This window comes from Epargyreus clarus, unplaced genomic scaffold (genome assembly GCF_041222505.1).
Source record: "Epargyreus clarus isolate Ecla_fem2 unplaced genomic scaffold, WU_Ecla_fem_2.2 ptg000009l, whole genome shotgun sequence".
NCBI lineage: Eukaryota > Metazoa > Arthropoda > Insecta > Lepidoptera > Hesperiidae > Epargyreus > Epargyreus clarus.
The window spans coordinates 12,382,598-12,394,104 of NW_027332217.1; the positions used below are offsets into that span (position 1 = coordinate 12,382,598).

General features: G+C 32.1%; 2 protein-coding genes across 2 annotated transcripts; one reads left to right on the forward strand and one right to left on the reverse strand.

The window, feature by feature from the left end:
- Positions 1-201: 201 nt before the first annotated feature.
- mus81 (mus81 structure-specific endonuclease subunit) lies at positions 202-3,619 on the forward strand. Its single transcript, XM_073076750.1, has 3 exons — positions 202-1,128; positions 1,500-1,926; positions 2,132-3,619. Exons 1-3 carry the CDS (start codon positions 344-346, stop codon positions 2,468-2,470), a joined length of 1,551 nt encoding a protein of 516 aa, XP_072932851.1. The 5' UTR covers positions 202-343; the 3' UTR covers positions 2,471-3,619.
- On the reverse strand, positions 3,505-11,228 carry LOC140745010 (uncharacterized). Its single transcript, XM_073076751.1, has 3 exons — positions 11,022-11,228; positions 5,246-5,717; positions 3,505-4,696 (listed from the first exon to the last, which is right to left on the reverse strand). The coding sequence occupies exons 1-3, from the start codon at positions 11,086-11,088 to the stop codon at positions 4,579-4,581; spliced, it is 657 nt and encodes a 218-aa protein (XP_072932852.1). The 5' UTR covers positions 11,089-11,228; the 3' UTR covers positions 3,505-4,578.
- Between the last annotated feature and the right edge of the window lie 279 nt (positions 11,229-11,507).

The window sequence follows — 11,507 nt, forward strand, 5'->3', positions numbered from 1 at the left end:
TAATTCGCTTCAATAGCGAATATATGACATAAAAAAGCAAGCCGATATAATTACTAGCCTTTCAACAAGCAACTTTTACTGTTATTTGCGTTTTTATTGGGAAAACTTGTTTACTGATTTTAATCGATGTTTCGATTAATAGCTTTACGATTATTTTCCAGATATTCCATATACATTTCATTTACTATTGTCAATGTCATTTGTGATTGTCAAATTTATTTCAAATTTCAAAATAATAACTATTGCCTTATCAACATTGTTTATTTAAATTATGTTTATGTTTAATATTGTTTGTTATTTACATTTTTTATTACAGACGTAAGATATTTGGAGTATATCAGTAATGGCTGACAATTGTGTCGTTAATGCAAAGCCAGTAACATTGAAACGTTCAAGACCGAATCCTATATTCCAAGAGTGGCTCGAAGAACTACTGGAAGAAGCGAAACGGAAGAGATGTAAGCTCGAACATCAGCTCACAGAGGCTCTAACTTCTTTATCCAAATACCCGTTGCCATTGAACAGTGGAGCTGAATGCCGAATACTAAAAGGTTTCGACTCAAGATTATGCGACTTTATTGAACAGCGTTTAAAAACTCACAATGTACACTGTACGTCTCCTAACCGACACAATTTTGAATTTTCTAGTAATGTCTCAGAAACGGATTTACAATTGAACACGGATAAATACAAAAAATATATGGCAAGATTAATAAGTTACTCTTCAATCCTCATTGCACTAAAACGGATAAATGGTAAGGATATGTTGCCTATACAAATGGTTTTGAACCAAGCACTAGAAGAGACACATACAACTGTAAATAAACTCTTAACTTCAAAGCTTATATTGTCCAAATGCCCTCAAACTTTACAACCACTCCAAAATTTGGTCAGAATAGATCCTCACACAGAAAAGTGTGTTCTAACCAATCTAGGAATCACTGAAGCTTGTCATTTGCATAATCTTCTTAATAAATATAATCATGATGTAGTAAATAGCAGTACACAGACTGATACAATAACACCAGTAAATATAAGTGATACAACAAATGAAGATGTAACTACCATTCAAATGGAGGCAGGGTGCTATGATGTGATACTGTTGATTGATAAAAATGAAACAAGTGGGTATGCATCATTTTTGTATTTACATTATCTATTTGAATTTAATTTAAGTAATTATTCATTTATGTTTAGTGTGGGAGATGATTTTATACAGTAAAATTATTATTATAAATAATTCCTGTGATCTTATCTTATCTTATCAACTATTAGCTGATAAGATAAGATAAAATCTTATCAACTATTAGCTGAAAAAAAATTGAACTCATTTTTCTATATAAATATTTTTTGTATATACATATTTCATTAATGGCATTATAAATTCCACTGCTGGGCATTTCTTTCTACAACTGGGTGAGGCCTGAAGAATACTCTGCTATGCTGCTTCATGGTAGCATTAACTGCTATAATGTTATAGAAAAAGCTTTATGTTGCAGATGTTCCAATAAAAATGATGTTACTGTATCCCTCTTCAAGCAATACAAGGACTTGAAACATGAGTACCGAAGCTTGAAAGTTGGTGACTTTGCTTGGATAGCACGGCACAAGGTGCACGAAAACCAAGAATTAGTTCTTCCGTACATAGTTGAGAGGAAAAGACTGGATGATCTCAGTGCAAGTATAAAAGATGGAAGATTCCATGAGCAGAAATTTAGATTGAGACGATGTGGTCTGGAGAATGTTATTTACTTGGTAGAAAGTTATGCAAGTAAGAAGTACTTGGGCTTGCCAATACAGTCTCTTATGCAGGCATTAGCCAATACTAGAGTTCAGGATGGATTTAAAGTACATATGACTGATTCTTTACACAATTCAGCCAGGTTCCTGGCTATGATGACTAAGCGATTGACAATAGAGTATAGGGTAAGGATTATTTTATTGTAATATCTAATCTCACATAAATTAACCTGTGCTTTTTATGTTGTCATGTTTCCATTGTACATAGGCTTAAGATCTAACGGCATGATTTTTACATACCTCTGATTTTTTATTTACTTAAAATCTGATTTGAATACAGAACTTCCTACATCATTATATGTATACTAAAAAAAACTATTTCTTTTTTTAGAATAAAACACTAAAGGGGCGAAATTCTGAATCTGATAACGGCATACTAATGACATTTGAATTCTTTAACAAAATGTCTCTGAAAAATAAACCCTTGACAGTCACTGAAACTTTTATAAAATTACTTCTTCAACTAAAAGGCCTCTCAGTTGAAAAAGCCTTGGCGATAACAAAGGTTTATAAAACCCCCAAATCTTTGATAAAGGCTTATGAATATCTTGAGAAGGAAGATGGAGAAATCTTACTTACTAATCTGAAGTATGGTGACCTCAATCGTAATGTAGGCCCTGTTGTAAGCAAAACAGTATACCAATTGTTCTCGTCTTTTGATATAAGTTGATAGTCTTTTAATTTAAAATATGCATTTTTTTATTTTTTAAACCTAAAAATGTTTTGGCGCTACTTTTGGCGGTAAAAATCTAAATATTTTTGTGAATTATGTAAAACCTAATATTTGTCTGATTATTGTTTCTTAACATAATTGGAATGTGTAAATAAATTTATATTTCATAATAGTGAGTGAATAATTATTTCCATATTTTTCATGCATGTTTGCAGGCGATTAACTTTTTGGATCAAGGATTGATTGTGCCAAGGGTGCCGATAACACGCTAAGAGTATTTCCTGTCAGTGGGAAGGTATATGTGGTCATTATGATGGCTCTATGTCCGAATCCATTAAATCGAAAAATGGATTTCAATGGAAGAAAGGGATTGATAATATATATCTTAAATGTACGCAGCAGGCGTCTCAAACCTTCTGCGGGTAACCGCCGCGTCCGATCCACAATACGCGCTAGCTAATTTGGACAAACAAGTCTGTGAATCGGCGTCTGTCGCTGGTTTAAAACACGTCGCATGCGGTTTGATCGCAAAACTTCCCATTTCCATATGTCCCACTGTAGCAAAACGTCCTATTCGTAGGTCCAATTAACTGTATATTACTTCCCTTTAAGTTTATTTTCTTTAAGCAGTCGTTTTTATTATAAAAAACATTATTTAAATAAAAATACACCGAGCGTTCACCCATGCCAGTTTTAGCGGACGCTCAAAGGTGGTTGGCGTGTATCAAATAATCATACATTCTTGGTATTTTATCAATATTTACTCAGACAGAATGAAACCAAGCAGTTGAACAAACAATTCGAAAGTGTTTTTGGTTTAGTACTTTAGATTTTTATAGACAGTGAACAAGTTATTGCACTGATCGCATCAATTTAGGTTCCACTATTTCCAATGTAGATCTCTTATTACGGTACAGTATAATTTTCTAGTTATAGATTTTTGTGTTAAATTTGAATTTCAAAAAGCAGACCTAAGATTAATATATCAGAAATTATAAATATTTAGGGTATGGGTAGAAATAAAATAATAATTTGGTACCTAGATAAATTTATTAACACAAGTATTGAATGTGACCGGACTTTCGAATCTATACATAAATAGTTGAGATTTAAGAGCACTTTAGGATGGAATCATCATATCCCAGATTTTAAATTGAAATTAAAATATGTTTCAGCCCAAAAGTTAATAAAATATAAGATTCTCCACAACTGAGATTCAAATTTATAAGATCAGAAAAAGAAAAAGTAGGTCAGAGAGCATTACTTTAATGGGTACATATACCTACTTGTGGTGCCAAACTAATTTAGGTAATATTTAGACCCTTCTTTTCATCATCACATTGTGTCGATATACATATAACACTTATAATTAATAATATGCTTATAATAAATAAGGTACAGTGCGGGAGCGTCAAAGGAGTGATTTCAAAAACACGTGGTATTTAGCAGACAAACACATTCAAGACATGGCACAGATGTAATACAAGAAATCGCAACTCCTAAGACTAAATTGCACTCAAATTGTCCATAGAATTTTAATTATTTGCTCTGGACTTATAAATTTCTATTAAAAGCCTATAATAATTATCTTTATAAAATTGCCAAAACTTTCAACGGTTTTCCGACATGTAATAATATCTTTGAATATATTCACTAAAATTTAGATTTTGAAACAATTGCATACTCGCATATATACACATAGAGATTTAAATTCTTATTTAAAATTAAAAAAAAAGTAAATAATCAGTGAGATAAATGCCAAAATATAAACATAAATGAGTTCACAAAATTACAATATCAAGTGGCTTATAAAAACTACTTTACCCTATAAATTCGAGTAGATTACAAAGTGACAAGCCGCCTAGTAAATAAAGTTGCCTTGAAATGTTTTTAAAAAATCTACATACAGGAACCCTGTTACATCAGTAGTTTGCTTAAGAAAATAATTGAGAAAGTGCACTCAAAATTTAAATGAAAGTAAACTTAAATTGGATCTCTACACAAATTAAAAACTTCAAATACAATATAATACTTATCTCCTAATGTATTTGAACATTAAACTTATATGTATATATATAGCTTGGTGCACTTAATATGAAAAACATTTAAAGAGTGTGGTAGTTCCTTTCAGTCTGGTTTTTATAATATTTGAAGCCCATAAAGCCGATTGCGAGAAGACCCAGGGTCAGAATGATGCCACCCATGAAGCTTGGTCCGTCGAATCTGTAGAAAATATTTTTTAATTTAGTAGAATTAGCATAAGTTTTAATAATCGATTTGATGACAGATAAATGACATTTTTTTTAAATTACACTCAATTTGAAATATAGCTCATACAATAAAAATGAAATTAAGTTATTAACATTTAATAGCATTCGTAATTTATTTGTGAAAATTATTTACCATTTAGTTTTTAACAATAAAAGGAGGCTAAAACAAAGTTGTTATAGAGCAAATAATTTGTTATATCGACGACGTAGTAGCAATAACTTTCATCTCAATTTTTTTTACTAAAAAGCGATTTTTTCATATTTGGACTTAGAATAACGTATCGCAGGTCGTCCTTAAGACACCAGGTCCTTAGGTTCAAATTGAACAAAATATTAAAGTACGGCAATTTGTTCTATGTCTTTTTAAAGTAGCGTTTCTTCTTATGTAAAGTAGCGTTTTTTGAGTTACGAGTTATTGCTAATTTGTCGTCGATATGTAAGTGGGTTTCAATGAATTTTAATTGATTGTAATATGTATTATGTAAATCACAGGCACACTTACCCTCTCGCCTGAACAATATGTTTGTCGTCATCAGCTTTAGCAGGTGCCTCGGTCTTAGCCGATTCAGTTGGCGCACTAGGTGGCGTCACCGGAGTTACCGTTGTAGGGACTTTCTTATCTTCAGGCTTATCATCTTTCTTGTCTTCAGGCTTAGTCTCATTATTTGTTTGAGGTTTTACATCTGTAGTATTATTATTAGGTGTCACAGTGGTTTCGGTTTTCTTGTCCTCATTTTCTTTGGGTGGCAATGCATCTTTTCCTGTACTGTTTCCTGTTTGTTCCTGTGTTGGCAGTGTTGAGTTTGTTTTGGTTTCGTCTTTATGTGCAGGTGGACCAGTTGTCGAAGTTGCAATCGGTGGTGTGACTGCCTTCTCTTGAGTGCCAGGCTGTGTAGAGTTGGATTGAATCTTATTAGGAGCTGCAGGTGGTGTTTCATCATGGACTTTGGTGTTCAATGGAGGGGAATTAGTATCTGTAATATAAAGAAAAAATGTAACTTAATATCCAGGTAAAAGAGGCAGGTAGATAGTATCCTCGCATCTATTTCTAGCATGAAACATTTGTTATTTCTGGGGAAAGGTGTAGATACTGACTGACGTACATATGAAGTAACCATTTAAGTCCTCAGAAGTGACAGCATCCGTGATTGACTTCAGGAACTCTTATAAAGTTTGTTGCAGATATCAGTGGGCGACATTGACCACGTACCCTGAGATGGACATGATTTTAGTGTGCTACATTAATGTTTTAAAAATATATTGCATAGATGTAAATAAGTACAATAAAAATATATTAAGTATCGAAAAACTAAAAATTATTTGAGCAAAACCAGATTAGATTATCCTATGGATTATGCAAATATCAACCATTTTATAATCTTGAAAATAAAAATGCCATTATAAATGAACATATTATTAAAATCGTATGTAAGATGTGATTTGCTTCCGTTCTCAGAGATATTTTGTATTCTGTTAACCTGTTACACCATATCACAACCAGCTATGTAAATTGATATGTATCTTTATATGTAATTTAAATCGCAATATTCAAAATGTCACTACTCCTTTGATACACAATGTTGCTAAATATTAATTGTATGATAATATCATCTGCTTTCATAAGATTTAGTTGTATTGTGCAATCGTTTATATTAATCCGTTAAATTTGCGTCAAACAATTGATCCTAGTTACATACATACCTGCATTTAACGAAAAGCGGTTGGGCACAAATGCAAATGCCGCAAAATGGCCTCAATTGGTGGATTAATTGAAAATTCCTAGCTAATAAGAGGTGACCCCTTTTGTACAAGTCGAAGAAGTGGTAGTGGTTGTCAAATTCAATGTGTTCGCATTTGTTATGGAAACTTTATTGGAAGATCAAGGATTATTTGTATCAGAACATATTGGTTGAATAAATATATATAGCAAGTGTTATGGGTAAATAATATAAAAATAATGAGTAAGGACATATTTGGCTGTAAATTTTTTGAGGTATCCATTTCAGATAAGTAAATTGAAGTAGTCCGCCTGTAACTTCGTGAGTTCATTATAATGATAATTATGTATTATTATAATGATAATTATGTACCAACGAATGCCTAATAAACAATAAAGTATGGTATATTCAATAAGTAAGTTAATTTAAAAATAGAGGACGTTTATCGGGAGCAAGAAGTGTAACAATTACAAATTACAAGAAACAGTAGAAAAGGAAATTTCTACATGTAAATTACAAATATAAACGTGCAAGTCATTAAGTTTATTATTATATTAATAAAATAATGATGAGATATATGATGAACTAAAATTATTGACACTGCATAAATTATGTATAAACATAATTGCCAACCCGCTAGGGGCAATTGTTGCAAGGTCGGACAATTCGTTATAATTTAATCAACTACGTCCATGAACTTCCGAGAGCAAGTGTGTAATTTAATAAAGGTGCTTTGTTCGATCAAGATGGTGGTTTAAAATTTATATATCCGTTGTCCATTTTCGTCTCACATCCGCTTTCACTTTTCTTAAAAATATATGATAACTATAGTTGACCCGGCAAACGTTGTGTTGCCAGATAAATAAAAAAATGATAGGGGTGAACAACCCTTATCATTTAGGGGTATGAAAAATAGACAGTAGCCGATTTTCAGACCTACTGAGTATGCATATAAAATTTGGTAAAAATCGGTAAAGCCGTTTCGGAAGACTACGGTAACTAACATTGTGACACGAGAACTTTTTATATAAAATGCATAACCGCAACATAAAACCAGTACTATCTAGTTAATTTATCCGCATTTAAACGAATGTCCCAGAAGAAGAATGTCTCATGAAAAAAAAGTTATATGTAAGACTGAGCGCAATCGTATGTACAGTCGAATTATACTTGCAACACACGTTGATATTTGTTAATTTTTTTACGTGTTTGGTGTTTTGTACAACGTAGTTGAAATTGAAGTATATTTTATCTCACAATCTTTACACTTCATAAAAAAGAAAGCCCATTTATTTACCCGGACGTACAACGAAGGTCATCCCAGTCGGGTCGCATTGTTTAAAATCAAAACATAGGGCCAAACATCCAAGGTAGTCTACTTCTACTTTTCACAATTTAACAACACCAAGTACTATAAACGTAAAACAGTATCAGTCATAAAATATTGTATATTATTGTAGGCAAAGAATCTGTTTTTATTATAGTTGCATGATAAACAGACATGTGGTCTTGATTGCTCAATGTTAAACATTGCTGTAATAGAGTACTGTTTAATGAGAATATAAATAAATGTGTAATAATACGGTATTGCTAGTGAATTAGTATAATAGATCACACATTTTATATTACGACGCTTATTAGAGCAGTAGTTCTCGCGTGTATTCGATATCGGGCATTTCCATTTATGGGTTATTAGATTTTCACTAACATACCAAACCACTAGAACATTTCAGGTACAAGTGTAAGTATATTTATTTGGTTCAAATACTATCTTGCAAGGTCCATCAAAATCGGTTCATTTGTTTTTACTTTTTCCTTTACTTTAGTAGAAAGTTCAAAATTAAAAGAAATGTGTGGTTATATTTTCATATCTTGCAAATAAGCCTAAAGTCAATCATAATTAAACAAAACAATCTAATATGAGGGAACTGAAGAAGTATGATGAAAAAATATCTACTGGCACCTCACAACATAAAATCGAATAAATTGATAAATTAATATATATTTTACTCTGGGGGCATGGATATACAGATTTACAGATTTAAACTGAAATATTTGTGTTCCAGCTCATTATAACTTCATTAGTTACAGTCTTTGTTTTGTTACACATAACAATGTTAATAATACCATAAAGTTTAATGGTAAATTGTAGATCATTTTTTAAATATACTTCTATCCATAACAAATTTCACTATTGTTTTATTATACTTACTAAAGTATTTTAAAAACAAAAACGGATTGTAATGATTGTTTTATTCTTTTTTTTTTATTATCAGTTACTAAGTTAGATTAAAATCATCGGCAACCCATTACTGTGCCTCTGCTGGGCACGGGTCTCCTCTCATAATGAGAAGGATTAGGCTATAGTCCACCACGCTAGCCAAGTGCATATTGGTAGACTTCACATAGCTTTGAGTTTTTTTATCAATCTCTCAGTTATTCAGGTTTCCTCACAATGGTTTCCTTGATTGTTTAGCAAGTGATAATTATTTTTTTTTTTTTTTATAATATAAGAGTAGCAGACGAGCATGCAGTCCACCTGATGGTAAGTGGCTACTGCCGCCCATGGACATCTGTAATCAACCCCAGATAGGATTAGATATTCCTACCTGAGGTCGGCCACAGATGCGCCGCTACCCCTGAGGACTAAGCTGGAACGCCTCGGAAAAGTCTGTCTCCCTTACCACACCCTTCAAACCGGAACACAGCAGCGCTTAACACTGCTGTTATTAGGTAGAAATAGGTATGGCGGTGGTGCCGCCGGAGTCGAACCACAAAGGGTTCTACCACCTTTAAAATTAATTTATAATACGCACATAACTTAAAAAAAATCAGAGGTGCGTGCCTGGGATTTGAACCTCAGACCTCTCCATTGAGAGACTGAGTTTCTTAACCACTAGGCTATCACTGCATTGTGATTAAAATAAAAGTTTAGTATTCAAGTAAGGATTTAACAAATTAAGCTGATGTTTATCCCAGGAGAGTACACCAATCTCATTTTATATTTCATGGTGGTAGAATACTCTGGGATTGACTATGAGAAAAACCACAATATCCATATATGCCAAATAACAACAGTGTCTAAGATGTTCCAACTTAGTTCTCAGATAATTGGTAACTGACCAAATCAAATATTATTAGATGAATTGATGATGAAATATTGATTAGATGTCAATGACTGGCGGGAGGCCTTTACCATAAGGTGGTTCCTCATTTCCTACTTATGTCATACAAAAATTAAAGAATGTTGTTCATAATTTCTCATGTTGCTGGCATTTGTAAAGTTATCTTTAAACAATATGGAATCAACCTTGACTCAAAGAATGATTTCAACTCGAGCAGTTATCAATCATAATACAACAGCACACAATGTGCAATTATAAATACTTAAGTATATACAAAAAATGTATATTACAATTGATAACAACAAGTACAAAGAACTGTTACATTGCAGCTATATCCAATAGTTGACATCCTATGTGGCGGAGCAATTACCAATTTGGTTTGATACACATAGGGTTTCAGGTTTGACCACATATGACAGATATGTAAATGATAAATTTTGATTTCTGTTAATGGGTCCAGTTTTGTGTTTTTACCTTTATATTTTGGAAATACATGATGTAAGGAAAAATCCTAGGGCCTACTATCTTGTTTAAATATGTATGTACGAGTGTAGGAGTTACTATTACCTGATAAAAAATACCAGAGTATGTTTTTTTTATTGTTAACTGTACAATCCAAATCATTAAAAGTTAGAATAATGTATGAGTAAGGGAGCTTTGCACAGCGCTGAGTAAAGTACTGACACCACTATTGAGATGTCATTGAATTTTATACATATATTTTAAAATTTTAATTTAATTTTGACGGAACAAAATAGTCAGACGAGTTAAGTTGAATTTAAGTATATGATTATGTACAATTGTTGTATAAACAACATTTGAACAATAGGTTTTTGTACTGTTTTCCTAAATGTTAAAATCCTCCATTCAGGATAACCTAATTTGTTTTACTGTAAAAAGTACAAAAAAGGTCTAGGCCTTTTTCATGGTCATTGTTGTATGACTTGTTTTCCATACCTTAAACTTTGAAATCAGAATGCAAATACGGTGCGAGCGAGATGGCCTGAGTTTAGTCGCTATTTACGGTTCTATTCTTTAATGACTCGAACTACACTGGCTTACATAAAATATGAAGGTAAGAGGAAAAATCTGGAACTTAAATCACATACAATCGCTTCACACCCATATTCAAAGTCTAACGAGTACATTTAAAGTGACAATAAGTCGTTCGCGAGGTAATAAAGCTTATTTTGATATCTACTACAAATTTATCCTCAATTCGAAGAATAACTGTTTACGGGAAAAACCACTAACATACTTTTACATTTCCATTTACCAATCCCAGTATCAATTTAAGAGTATAATGAACAAAAAAATTATGCAAACCAGTTAGGCGATTCAATAAAAAAACAAGTTTGAGATATTGGTACGCAATCAGAGAAAATTCCATTAGAACGCAATACATTGACGGATAGGAAATCATTCTATGACTTACCCGGTTCAGATGGCTTGCTCAGACACAGCGTCAGCGATAGCAAACATAAAAATATTACTTTCTTCATCTTTTGGTTAGTGGGTACCTATTTGTCTTTCGATAATTATTAATATTCCTCCAAAATTCTACAGCGAAATTAGAAAAGACTGCCGATTTCTAAGCGTGGTATGATGAAATGCAAGCAAGAGGCATAGATAACAACAATAGCGAAACCGATTTAATCTATGGTATAGAATCGAAGAAAAGTAGGGATGTGATATGAATTATTTGTCGTTTGTGTAAAATCGATAACATTTTTCATTAATTGATCCACGTTCTTAATTTATTATTGAATTTCTTTGTTTATTAATAACTAAATGATACTATGGTTTATTTAAATAACAAGCAAACATAATACATTTTACATTTAATACACTATGAGACGTTCTAACGTACATCTTAAAAAAATTGAATAGTAGGCTTGTTAACGCTTTTTTATAAGTAGGT